This window comes from Lithobates pipiens, unplaced genomic scaffold (genome assembly GCF_037356315.1).
Source record: "Lithobates pipiens isolate NorthernLeopardFrog02 unplaced genomic scaffold, aLitPip1_a1.2 Scaffold_28, whole genome shotgun sequence".
Lineage (NCBI taxonomy): Eukaryota > Metazoa > Chordata > Amphibia > Anura > Ranidae > Lithobates > Lithobates pipiens.
Window position 1 is genome coordinate 177,773,236 of NW_027507789.1, and position 14,654 is coordinate 177,787,889.

At 46.1% G+C, this 14,654-nt stretch overlaps 1 protein-coding gene across 1 annotated transcript in view; it reads right to left on the reverse strand.

Annotated features, from left to right (window-relative positions):
* Positions 1 to 14,654, reverse strand: part of ZNF652 (zinc finger protein 652) — an 84,100-nt gene that overhangs the window by 54,825 nt on the left and 14,621 nt on the right. The window contains exon 2 of the mRNA XM_077459985.1: positions 1,860 to 2,930. Within this exon, the coding sequence (XP_077316111.1) occupies positions 1,860 to 2,798 (939 nt within the window). The 5' untranslated portion in view covers positions 2,799 to 2,930. The remainder of the gene's footprint in view (positions 1 to 1,859; positions 2,931 to 14,654) is intronic.

Here is a 14,654-nt window from a genome sequence, read left to right on the forward strand (position 1 = left end):
TGTGAAGTTAAGTCATGGATTGTGGAAACAAACTAGTATCAGGTGATTGTATGTAGTGTATACCACATTTACCACTGACTAATGCAGAGTTGCAATGCAAGGAGATCAGCTAAAAGTAGTTGGATCTGAATGTGCGTTATAATTAAGCAAAATTAATCGATGAAAAAAAAAAAGATTAATCGAACATGAAAATTTTAATCAGTAACAGCCCTAAAAACAAAGTAATAAAGAAGGGAAGTCCTGCTGCCGTTCTTCACTTAGCTATGGTGGTTAAAAATCCTGCATCTGGCTCTTCCTGGTGTGTCAGATGAATGATCCCCAGCTGCTTGCTGTGATAACATCTGCTGACCACTGTTCTTTGTGTCTGGTAATGAAGAATGGGCCAGTGGATGGTTCCATAGCATGCAGAGTAGTACCAGGCATATCACATGTCTGGAAGAGTCAGATGCTGAAAATTCCTCAGCAAGCTTAGCTCTGTGACAAAGCAATGATCAGCAATAGGGATGGCAGAAAGAAAAAACCTTTAACCCTTTTCTTCACATGCTGGGCGTTTGTAAACATTTTCTCTATGGAGAGACTGGCCGCCCTAAACCCAGAATGGATCAGATGGTCCAATTGTTGAGTGTATGGGTTATCTTAAAGCAGGGGTGATCAATCTTTTGAAAAGAGTGAGCCACTTTGTGATTTGTTAACCGGTCGTGGGCCACAATAAAATGAGATGATTCAGAATTTCAAATACTTTTTTTTTTTTTGAAAATCATAACGAAAATTTTCCTTCTGCAGCCACTGAATGCGGGCGGGAATGAGAGGAGAAGCTGGTTTTCAGCGGTTGCAGGAGGAAAATGAAGGTGATTAGGTCCTGTATATGCCACCCCCTCCTGTCTCAGTGTAAAACAGAATGTGACAGGGAGGTCGCATTGGGCCCCTTGGAGCATGGAACAGGGTCACCACTGCGACCCCGGACACTACACAAGTGGTTGTGGGTGGTGTGGTAAAAACAAATCTCAACTATGGAGTTTTACTGCCCCCAAACCACTAATGTAAATAAGCCCTTACTGCTTTCATACTAATGTACTGTGATTTACCTGCACCGTAAGTGCAGCACAGTGCATCTGCAGATTTCCTGTAGGTTAGCTGCACTTTGACAAAGGCTTCTATTACATCTTGTAGTTGTGGTGCGCTTTTCTGAAAGAGCATCAAACCCAAAAGGATATAATAGACGTCTATAGCTCAGTGCAGCTAATATGCAGGAAAGCCGCAGGTGCACTGAGCTCCACCTACGGATCAGTATAAAAGCAGCCTAATAACCCTTTTTATAAGTGCTAACACGTTTAATAAACTGACCTATTTGTCTTTTGGCATCTGCTGCCATTGCTAGGCTATTAGAAAGCTTTCTGTCCCAGCATGATACCGAATGCATTTTGTCTGGGACAGGAGCCAACGCTATAGAGGAAGCGACTCCTGCTCCCTCCACTCTGATGCTCTAGGATGGTGGGCCAGCAAGCTGCGATCTGGGCTTGCTGACTGGCAATGCCAAAGCAGAAGGGCACAGGCCACATTAGAGGGCTCTGCGGGCCACCGGTTGAGCACCCTTGTCTTAAAGCATACTGGGGGGGGGGGGGGGGGGGGGTGCAGGCCGAAATCTGATTGGCTAAAATAAGCAAACAGTTACACTTCTACCACGGCTAGTTTTGATAACCCCGACTATGGAGCTTCGGTGTGTATACTGAACATTTCAGGTGTACCTCCTTACAGGATAGAAAACACAAATCTAATAAAGTGTGAAGGAAACCGTAAAATGTAGGAAAGGCGGGTTCACATTCTTAAGAACAATAAAACTATAAGAAAGTTGTACACACCTGAATGTTTTTCTCACAATCTGTCTGAAGATGGAGGGACAACTCGCTCTCCAGGACAAACTTCTTGCCGCATTTGTCACAAATTTGCATTCTTCTATGTGTAACGTTCATGTGCTTTTCCAGATACCACCGCGTGTTGAAAACCCGTGGACATTTGTCACATGAAAGGGTCTCCTTCTCCTCAACTTTACCCTTGTCAGGGGATTTAGGTTCTTTGGGAGTTTTCTTCTTACGCTTAGGTGCATCTCCACTTTTCACTTGTTCATTCTGAGGGTTAGCAAGTGAAGAGCCATCACTAACCATCATCTCAGTGTTCTCAGTTTTTTGGTCCTGGTTCACATGCTCCATACCGCACTGGTTATCTGCTGTATGAGAGTCGTTTTCTTCATCCTCCTGGCTGTCCTGGTCATCATCCCCAGAGTCACCCTCCTCATCGCTGCTGGTCTTCATGTGAGAAGGATCCTTGCCCACCCCTGTGTCTCCTTTGGAAACATTTAAGGTTTGGTTGTTAAGGTTCACCTCCACAATAATCTGTTCTCTCTTGTAATTCACATCATCCTCATCTTCTTCATCATCATCATCATCGTCGTCATCCTCCGATTCCCCAGAATTCTGCCGCTCACCCTTAACCGGCAGCACCTCGCTGGGTGGCTTACTGTCCCTAAAAAACGTCTGATGTTCTGGTTCCAGAAGATGAGGTTTGACTACTTTAGTGTCCATCATAACTGAAAAAGGTCCACCTGACTCTCTTTTAAACTGCTTATTTGACAGATCAAGTTCTTGATTTGTACTATGGTAAAACGGAGGTGGGACAGCAACTCGCAAGGGGTCATCAAGGCCCATACCGGAAACATCTTGAGGGTGAATATCTAGCATTTTTTGGCAGGAGTTGGCTGCCTGAGCCATTGGGTCAGGCTGAAGATTTGAGGGACGCAACATTATTGAATGTTCACAAAATGAATGGAACGCTTATGGAAAGGCGTTGATAAGACACTTTTCCTAGAGTGCTTTCATTGAGGGCTTCCAGGGACCAAGACCAATCTATACCTTGTAGTCAAAGGAGATCCTTGCCTAGAAAAAAATAAATAAAAATAAATTACATGACAAAGTGGTAATATCTAGATTTTAAATAAAGCATGCACACCCTGGCTGGTTAGGGACAATCACATTGTGTATCAACTGAACAATTATTCTACAACAGTGAATACACAACATACATAAACATATACATATCTTCAGCCTTCAATAAGGAAAGGAGCAATACTTAAACCACAAGAACCCACCATAACTAATTTTTACACATTTGTTTCTGATCTGCCTTTAAATTGAAAATGATTGATTATTCCTGCTGCATTTTGCTTTACTAAACGTTTAATTCACAGCTGCCTGATGGACTAACCCGTACACATGCTCAGAATATCGGACGGAGAATACCGCCTTTGAATTGATCGTGTGATAATCAGATCAATAGTACAGAGCTTTCAAGAGCCGATCAAGACGTTTCTTCTGATATTATCCAAATCGGAAAAGCACAAGAATTTTTCTCGTTTAATCAGTACAGTTGTCGTCCGAATATACAATACAAATTCAACCCAACACATTACATCACTTCCAAATTTTTATTCTGTTGTGCGAGAATTTTCGTAACTTTAGTAACCTCCCCATTTTCGTTATGTGACTAGCATGGAGGAAAAAAAAAAAAGAGCTATCGTCCGATTTTCGGATGGTGTGTACTTGCCATAAGGCAACTGTGACTTAACCAATTCAATACCAGGCACTACTACCCTTCCACTTCCTGCATAGGCCAATATTCAAATTTCAGCACTCTCACATTTTGATGACAATTACTCAGTCATGCAACACTAACCAAATAAAATTGTTATTTTTATAAGATCGGTAGAGGTTTCTTTTCTTTTGATGGCATTTATTTACCACTGGGTTTTTTTTAATTTCTGTGCAATAAAAAAAGGGGGGGATGTTTTCTTAGTTTCGGTTATAACATTTTGCAAATAAGCAATTCCTCTTCCTCGCTGATGTTCCCCGATGATCAGCGCTGCCTCATCAGTGCCCCCCCGATGATCAGCGCTGCCTCATCAGTGCCCCCCCCCCGATGATCAGCGCCGCCTCATCAGTGCCCTCCCCCCCCGATGATCAGCGCCGCCTCATCAGTGCCCTCCCCCCCCCGATGATCAGCGCTGCCTCATCAGTGCCCCCCCCCCGATGATCAGCGCTGCCTCATCAGTGCCCCCCCCCGATGATCAGCGCTGCCTCATCAGTGCCCCCCCCCGATGATCAGCGCTGCCTCATCAGTGCCCCCCCCCCGATGATCAGCGCTGCCTCATCAGTGCCCCCCCCCGATGATCAGCGCTGCCTCATCAGTGCCCCCCCCCGATGATCAGCGCTGCCTCATCAGTGCCCCCCCCCCCCCCGATGATCAGCGCTGCCTCATCAGTGCCCCCCCCGATGATCAACGCTGCCTCATCAGTGCACCCCCCGATGATCAGCGCTGCCTCATCAGTGCACCCCCCGATGATCAGCGCTGCCTCATCAGTGCCCCCCCCCGATCAGCGCTGCCTCATCAGTGCCCCCCCCGATCAGCGCTGCCTCATCAGTGCCCCCCCCCGATCAGCGCTGCCTCATCAGTGCCCCCCCCGATCAGCGCTGCCTCATCAGTGCTCCCCCCGATCAGCGCTGCCTCATCAGTGCCCCCCCCCGATCAGCGCTGCCTCATCAGTGCTCCCCCCGATCAGCGCTGCCTCATCAGTGCCCCCCCGATCAGCGCTGCCTCATCAGTGCCCCCCCCCCGATCAGCGCTGCCTCATCAGTGCCCCCCCCCCGATCAGCGCTGCCTCATCAGTGCCCCCCCGATCAGCGCTGCCTCATCAGTGCCCCCCCGATCAGCGCTGCCTCATCAGTGCCCCCCCCCCGATCAGCGCTGCCTCATCAGTGCCCCCCCCCGATCAGCGCTGCCTCATCAGTGCCCCCCCCCCGATCAGCGCTGCCTCATCAGTGCCCCCCCGATCAGCGCTGCCTCATCAGTGCCCCCCCGATCAGCGCTGCCTCATCAGTGCCCCCCCGATCAGCGCTGCCTCATCAGTGCCCCCCCGATCAGTGCTACCTCATCAGTGCCCCCCCCCGATCAGTGCTGCCTCATCAGTGCCCCCCGATCAGTGCTGCCTCATCAGTGCCCCCCCCGATCAGTGCTGCCTCATTAGTGCCCCCCCGATCAGTGCTGCCTCATTAGTGCCCCCCCCATCAGTGCTGCCTCATTAGTGCCCCCCCGATCAGTGCTGCCTCATTAGTGCCCCCCCCCACGATCAGTGCTGCCTCATCAGTGCCCCCCCCACGATCAGTGCTGCCTCATCAGTGCCCCCCCACGATCAGTGCTGCCTCATCAGTGCCCCCCCCACGATCAGTGCTGCCTCAGTGCCCCCCCACGATCAGTGCTACCTCATCAGTGCCCCCCCCCCCACCGATCAGTGCTGCCTCATCAGTGCACATCAGTGAGGAAGAAAAATTGCATATCGCATCCCGGTCAACACAGAGGGAGCGGATCTTTTCCCCTCGGTGCTTCTTTCAGGTTCGCGGCTCCGTGAGTGGCTGGAGCCGTGATTACGTCACTGCCGCGCTTGTGCATGGGAGTCCTCCGTTCCACCACGATACACAGGACCTTCACTGTGAATGCGCCGCTGACGTCAGCAGTGAATATCTCCTAATCCGTATAGATTTAGGACATATTCATTTTACCTACAGGTAAGCCTTATAGGCTTACCTGTTGGTAAAAATGTAAAAAATAGGGTATACAACCACTTTAAAATGGACTGTAGCAAGTTTCAGCAAAAATCACAAAAAAACGCATAGGTGTGAACCAGGCCTTACCCTGATCTGTGATGCACTTTGTCCAAGGCACACAGCAGCTACAGAGAGTTCTCAATGTGTGCCCCAAAGGGCACCGGGGGGGAGAGGGGGGGGGGTGACACCCTCCCAGAAGCAGAGAGCAGCTCTCAGATCGTATAATCACAATATGCCAGGCAGCAAGTGATTTGAAGTCCGGTGGCTGCACTCACACAGCTATGTGAATGTAGCCTAACAAACGTGTTATTCAGTTCCCCAGCACACATATTCATGTTACATGTGTTTATTGTTGGTTTTGTATAGGCTGGAATTTTTCTACAGGCCATAACACCACAGCATAAAGATCTGCAGCCTAATTACAAGAAAAAATGTCAACCTGCATTTTGACAGACAAAGAGACAATACATACAATAGTCTTGTTTACAAATGAAATGTAACTAGGGTAACTTTGCTGCCCATGAATAAAGCCTCCAAGTATATCAGCTGTATGTATTTCCAACGCCTATCACCAATGGAGCGAGACAACATGGGTTTAACAGGATGATGACAAAACAGACAATGTTCTTCTCAGAAATTCAATATCAGCCTTCATGAACACGACACAGGAGACCAACGGGCCAATCAAAGCAAGGCCAAGCGTCTCGAGATGCAGATTCTAAAGGCAGCTCTATGGACACCACAAGCTCACGTTGTATACGCAGCCCCACCTGCACAGCCAACAACAGCGACGTCTTCCTCAGCATAAAGGAACACTGTCAGCTAAGCACAAAGGAATAGATTGACAGCGCTACGGCAAACAGAACAAACAATGAAGGACACTTCATATAAAAGAAGGCAGAATTTACATTCAATTAAAAAGTACATAGACATCAGCCTTTTCCAATGAAGCCCTGCAACAATCACAACACTCTTTATTGTCTGTATTCCCAAAGTGTGGGATGAGCACCGCTGCCGATGCTCAATGAGACTCCGATTTTATGTACAGAAAAACAACCCTCTTGTGTCCCCCCCCCCAGTCTGTTTTCATGGACTTCAAATAACATTTTTGAAAGCCAACTTCCTTTTTTTGAGGCTTGCCTCCAAAGGACACCAAATACTACGCAATGCTCACATCAAAAACTACTCTCTTGCTCACAAGAGGCCAGCCATTCTCCCCATCGGCTCCACGCCCGGGTTTTCTCAGGACAAAGAACAATAATGATATAAGATATCATGCAGCACCACCAGCTGGTGAAATCTGGTCTTGGCCTGTGACCCGATAAGTTTAGTCTTCCCTTTGAGAACTGTACTTTTGTGGTCAAGGACATCACAGCAGCAGGATGGAGGCCCTATTGTTTCAGAAGATGTGCATCTCTACATTACTACACTGAATACCCGCCCCCCCCCCCCCCCCCCCAACAAAAAAAGTGCTTCCATTTTTTTTTTTTTTATATTAGGAATCGCTCGTTAAAACACTTGACCTCCGGAAGATTTACCCCCTTCATGACCAGGCTATTTCCTACGATACGGCACTGCGTTACTTTAATGAATGATGTACCCAAATAAAATGTGTGTCCTTTTATCCCCACAAATAGAGCTTTTTTGGTGGCATTTGATCACCTCTGCGTTTTTATTTTTTGTGCTATAAACAAAAACGACCGACAATTTTTAAAAAATAAAATGAAAAAAACATTTTTTTTTTACTTTCTGCTCTAAAACAAATCCAACAAAAAAATCCCATTAAGCGTATATTGATTGGTATGCTCAACAGATATAGCGTCTAAAACTATGGGATATATTTATGGAATTTGCATTTATTTATTTTTACTAGTAATGGCAGCAATCAGCAACTTATAGCGGGACTGATATTGTGGTGTACAAACTGGACACTTGACACTTTTTTGGGGACCAGTGACGATATTACCATGATCAGTGCAAAAAATATGCACCGTCACTGTACTAATGACACTGGCTGGAAAGGGGTTAACATCAGGGGCGAACAAATGGTTAAATGTGTGCCTAGCTGGTGATTCAGTGTAGTGAGGGAGGTGCCTTTACTAGTGAAAGGCCTGGATTGGCGTTTCTGCTTTACAGGAACACAGGATCTATGCCTTCTGTGCTTACAGAAAGGCAATCTGCCTTGCTTACATAGGTTAGAGTCTCGTTCTGCCTGTGTACCGAACAAACAGCGTGTGCCGACGGATATCAGGTCTGCAGGACCTGCTGAATAAATTCACGCCGGATACCCGAAAGTGCAGGATCATGTGTGTGAGAGCTATAGTACACACACACACACACACACTATCTTGCGTAGTTGCCCTGCGGCAGTAAGCCTAGGTTCACAGTGAGCTGCGGGAATGAAGCTGTGTGAGTTCAGCTGAGCTCGCGCGGCTTCACTTCCGCATGTCTGTCCCGATTTCAGCTGTGATTTCACAGACATCTGTGCGTGTTTTTGCACAGATGTCAATGGAAATCGCACCCCGAAATCTAAAAAAAGTAGTATAGAAACTACTTTTTGAAATCGGTGTGGCGTCGCATCGATTAGGATGCTGTCATTGCCAGCAATTTCAGGTTTAAAGTGCCCACGCTGTGCGCAAATTCTAGTGCAGCCTACTGGGGGATGTGATGCAAGGCAAACTATAGATGATCTGGTTATCTTTCCTGCAGCCATGGGTTGGGGTGCCTTCCCAGACAGCAGAATACAAAGACTAGCGCTGCACTTCTTATTTATATATTGTTTGTGCCTGTATCTAGGTTATAGTGCACAGCTGCTGTTTTGTTTTAGTTTCTAAACACAGATACAATTTTTACACTAGAATACAAAAATTACTGCTAGCAACTATAGCCGGAGTAATCGCATGCCAAAAATCAGACAGGCTGGTTGTACTGAATTCAATTGCAGGATCAACAACTTCGGTACAACCAGCCTGTCCATACAACGACAAAGCCAGTCTCAGCTGAACCAGCTGAGATTTCAGAAATGCATGGCTGGCTTAAAGTGAAGCTCACCCAAAAGGGGGCGCCATGCTGGTCTGTACCCTCCACTCCCACATTTGGAATTTTTTGGGAAGGAGGGAGGAGCGAGTACCTGGTTTTGATAGGTACCCGCTCCCACTTCCGGCTCAGATTGCAGTGGCAAGTTCAGCCCCCTCCTCCTCTCAGTCTCCTGGGACACATCACAGGACTGTTTACAAGGCTTCACTTCCCGTTTACCTTAGCAGGGATGCTGAGGTCTGTGCCTGGAGACAATTGAAGAATTGGCTCGGGCATTGCTGGATCCATGGACAGGTAAGTGTCCTTATAAAAAGTCAGCAGCTACAGTATTTGTAAAATTTTTGAGGGGAGAGTCTGGAGCTCCTCTAAGTATACCAGAAGGCTGCAGGAGCAGGTACACTTCTTTCTGCTAAAGATCAGAATGGTGGTGGGGGGCATGGGGGTGGAGCTAAAAACGTAGGAAAATATATTAAAGAAAAACAGGAAATAATTTAAAAAAAAAATGTATATATCTAGAAATTCTGCCTACAGAGGGGGAAGTGTTTAACGGGAACCAATTTCCCTTTGTGAGTTTAGTTCCACTTTAACGTCAAATCACATCAGCCATCTCTGGCGCTCATAACCCTCACCCGCCTATGGCTCAGACTTTTAATTCTGCCTTTCTTCACACCCCCAAAAGCAGCATATCCCCAAAGCCACCATTCAAACAGAGTGATTATAGCAGCGATAGAGAAAAGTAGTGCATGTCCTACATTGTGAACCCAGGAGGATACAGAGACTCTTTTTTTTTAAAACATAGCAAAAATGCCATTTGTTGTTTTCTATTACTGCTAGATGTTAGCCAAGAACATGGAACAAGATGATAGCCGGTTTTGCAGAAATACCTATTACAAGGACAAAAAAAAAATTCTAATAGCATTCGGTCATTGTTGAGTTTACACAGATTGTTTGCAAAGCTGCTTTCTCCACTCCTAGCAGAACAAAAGAGAGCATATGTACTCGCCCCTAGACAGGATACAGGTCAAATGAATGCTTAGCATTTCACATAGTGTATGCAGATCAGGTAAATTACACATCAACATCCCTCCAGGTGCTGCACTGCCAATGTCAGCCACATTACTGATATACAATTATGGAAAAATGTATTATATATATATATATATATATATATATATATATATACATACACACACACACACACACACACATTGAATGGGCTACCTTAACGTGGTTGTAAAAGCATAAAGTTTTTACCGTAATACACACTCTGCGTTAAGGTTTAAACCTTCCACGATCATCCCCCCAAACACACAAATACTTCATCTATCTCCTCTTGATTCAGCACTGCACCCGAGCGCAGAATGGTTTCTCTTCTCGCAGGACACAGAGGTAGCAGTGGGAGCCATTGGCTTCTGCTGCTGGCAATTAAATTCTGGGAGGTGGGGCAATGCCAAGCAGCACGTGTCTATGGACTCACACAGCCTGGCCGAGGAGCGAGCCCACACATACGCCCCCATAGCAAGTGGCTTGCTAGGATGGTGCACACAGAGAAGGAGCCCCTGAGTGCTAGCAGTGGACCCCAGAAGAGGTGGTTCAGGGGCCACAGAACAGGCAAGTATAACATGTTTATTACATTAATGAAAAAAACAAAAAAAACAAGTGGCACTTTAAAGGATCACTAAAGGCATTTTTTTTTTTTTAAACAAACATGTTATACTTACCTCCACTGTGCAGCTCGTTTTACACAGAGTGGCCCTGAACCTGCTCTTCTGGGGTCCCTCGGCAGCTGTCTCGGCTCCTCTTCGCAAGGACTCCACAACTAAATGCGAGCTCCCTCGCATGGTGTGGAGTGCTTGCGGGCACGCTCCCGTGATACAGCAGGTGGACGTAGCAGCTCACTGTATCACGTGCTGCGTCATTGGATGTGATTGACAGCAGCACGAGCCAATGGCTGTGCTGCTTTTAATCCATCCACTCTAGTCAATCAATGGCCAGGGTGAGCGGGGAAGAGGATGTCGGGGGCAAGCTCGGGACTTTTGAGGGGTCAGGTAAGTAAAACGGGGGATGGGGGCGGCATTGTCGGATGGTTTTTCACCTTAATGCATAGAATGTAAACCTGTACAACCCCTTTAATGTACCGCACCGCTATGGACTGAAAGGGGCCAGAGAGCTTTCCACACACATTACAACATGAGTACAACTTTAGATCTAGACTGAAATGAGATTGCAAAATCAGATTGTAACATGTCAGTCAGCTATGTAACAGAGGACATTTTTTTTTCTTTCTTTTTTTAAAGTAAGATCTGCACTACAAAGCTGTAGGTAACGCCAAAGAGACTTAGACTAATGTGTAGGATTTTAAGTTGGCCTTATTCAGATCAAAGTTCAGCAGGAATCGCCCAAGTTTAGATCCATCTATGGCCAGCCTGGTTGTACCAAATATGACCCATCAATCGACTTCAGTACAACCAGGCTGTTTTTGGCCCCATCACTGCCAGTAGCGATCATTGTATTCTGCCGGTATTGCATCAGCATAGGTGCTCCTGTACTTGTCTGGAGGGATGCGCGTTGGTGCGGCTTGGTGGGCCATGCTCATACAATTTGAGGTATTGTCATTTTCTAGACCCCCCTTCCTTATAGGCCAGCAGAACACCATACCGCTGAAGGAGGGATTGTCCCAACAACACTGACTCTTTTTGATAGGGGAATCCAGCCATTTATATACCTCCAACCTGCGGTTGAAAAAATAAATGAATAAATAAATCGTATGATCTATAGCCAGCCTTACTTGCTAACGAATCCAAGGATAATAAATACAGCAGTTATAAAGAGCTGTCTAAACCTGATCATATCCCCGTGACGATTGTCCAGCTGGGACGTTCTCGCTCCTATATCACAGCTGATAATGTAATGCTGCTACTATGTGAAGAGCATGCAGAAATAGACAGCAATAGCAGTACATTATTAGCACACTATTAGGCAATAGTGCAGAATTTCAGGCGAGACACTGAGGCTGGTTTACTTGATGGTGAGAATGTTTATTTGATAAACTGTGTGCATAACCACTTCAATTATCTAATCATTTGAAAAGCAAATTCCTGTTTACCGAATTCATCTGCAAATGATTGGATAATTTAAATGAATATTTACACAATTTATGTGAAGATTTGGTGCTCCTTCAGTAAATCAGCCCAATTACCTGTTTCATGAAGACGGGGCTAGGATGACTTGGTGTTCCTTCAGCTGCCATTACCCGTATTCCAGTCCATTTTCAGACCTGCCAATTCTTCCAACTTCAGAGGGTTGCAAAGACAAATCCAGACAGTTTTATTTTCTTTGTCTTAAACAAACCTCTATAATTAGGCCCAGAAGACATAGTGCAAGTACTTGTGACAAAGGACTGGGAGGTGGGCATGCATCTCCTGGGTATGGACGAAATACACCCTTACTACACATGATGAGAACTGCTTTTAGAACTCTAAATTACAGTAATCATTAGAGCAGCAAATACGATGAGGGACCATTCACACTTAGCTAACGCATGTTGTGTCGCATCTTAGTTTGCACTGGGTTAGGGGAGCCCATTCACTTTGAATAGGCTGGCAATGCAAAACAGACATGCAGCGTTTTATTCCAACACACATTTGTGCATTGTGGTGTACTGCAGTGCATGATCCTCTAAGCTGTGCTGCCTTAGTGCACTGGAGCGGCACTGCAACATGCCAACCCAAGCAATTACAGGCAATGCATTGGTGCTCCGGTACTTGTCTAGAGGGATGCCCATCAGTGCTGGTTGGTGGGCCATGCTCATACAATTTGAGGTGTTGTCGATTTGTGGACCCACCTTCCTTATAAAGAATGTGTGAAATTGGTTGGGACATAACAGAGAAGGGTATCATCCTAAGCAGAAAGATGTTACTGCTTTTCCCCTCCTTAACCAGTAGAGACCCGCGCTATAGCCAAATGACGGCTACAGCGCGGACCTCCTTTGCCGGGACTACGTCTATTGACGTCGTCCCGTGCACGAGGGGCCTGCGCGCCCCCTGAGGGTGGGGGCCATCTTAGCCTCACTCGTCTCCATACCCAGGGACCGAGAGGACCCGATCGCCTCCGCCACTGCAGATGGCTCCGGTAAGCGGTGGAAGGCGCGGGTGGCACTTCTCCCGCTGCAGATAACAGTGATCTTGCGGCAAATCCGCCGCAGAGATCCCCATTATCGTAAACACGACCGGCTCCTGAAAAGATGGATATGTCGGTTGTGGCAATAGCTGCTGTCATTATCGACCTATCCCTCTTCAAAGTGCCGACGTATATGTACAGGAGCCGGTCAGCAAGTGGTTAAGGGAGTGCCACTAAGGTCCTCTGTAGGCTTTCTGCTGCCCTTCATTTTTATAAATGGGATAAATTGATGGGATTTTAGGCGTAGTGTACATGTAGTACATCACCTGGGCACCTATAAAGTCCCAGGTTTTGGAAAGTTTTTTGGAATCTGGAGTCCTGGCAACTTGTCTCTATCCCATCCTGTCTACTGCACATTCCTATTGGCCAGTGAAGCTTGCTCATCATAGGAATGGGGGGGGGGGGGGGGGGGTGTGCATAGCTACAAGCTTTGACACATCCGCTTTAAGAAACTGGAGCTCTGCTTTAAGTAAGCTCAGGTGGATAAGAATGAAAGTAAAAAAAGGCCTAAAAGCAGAACTTACAAACAGATTTTAGGCTACTTCCTTCAAGTTCAAGTGTAAAATACCTCTGTGCCCTGGCACTGAGCCGCAGCTCAACTGATCAGGTGCCTTTTTTTAAGTGACAGCGTCACTCAATGTGCTCAGGAAAACCATTCATGTGTGAATTAAGTCTCACATACAATAGAATTCTTCAAATGTGCACATATACTTACCTGTAATGCGATATAAACCATGTGAAGACTCATGTCCCTCTGTGTTGTAGGCAACAAGGCAAACAATGTAAATGCACTCTTGCCATTAATATTAGACTGTAAGCTCTTCTGAGCAGGGCTCTTTTGTATTTTATTGTATCATAATGCCCTGTACACACGATCGGACATGCCGACAACAAAATCATGTTTTTTTTTCCCCGGCGGGTGTTGGCTCAAACTTGTCTTGCATACACACGGGCACACAAAGTTGGTCGGAAATTGAGAATGTCAAGAACGCAGGGACGTACAACACTTAAGACGAGCCGACAAAAATGAAGTTCAATAGCCAGTGCGGCTCTTCTGCTTGATTCCGAGCATGTGCAGAACTTTGTGCGTCGGAATTATGTACACACCAGATCGGAATTTCCGACAATGGATTTTGTTGGTAAATTTGAGATCCAGATCTCAAATTTTGTGTGACGGAAATGTCGATGGAAAATGTCCGATGGAGCCTACATACGGTCGGAATTTCCAACAAAAATCTCCCATCGAACATTTTGCGTCCGAAAATCCGACCATGTGTAACAGGGCATAACTGTATTGTCTCCCTTTTATATTGTACAGTGCTGCGTAAACTGTTGGCACTATATAAATCCTGTATAACAATAATAATGGCAGTTGGAAAAGAAAACTTCTACAGATATCTGCTTGTCCTTGTATGACTGGAATGAGGCCCGATCCTTACCCAAAGACAAGGCCAGGGCATGCCCACAACTTCTGCTCCTTTGCTCCACAGAGTAGTGAAGGAGAGGTAGTACTGCATGTGACCCTGGGAGATTTTCCAGCAAGTTGGGATAGAAGTCTATGAAATAATGAATGCCTTTGATTGCCTGAGGAGCTCATTATTGCCTCTATTCAGTATAGATATTCCACCTTACTCAAACAAGGCTTAAAATTAAGAACATTACTTGCTGTTGTGCAGTCTTTGCTCAACGTAACAACTGCATTACTGATTAAACACGTCAACAAGAAAAGATATAATCGCTGCTATTTAGCAGAAAAAGAGCTAAATTTAAAGGGGCATATTTAAAGGC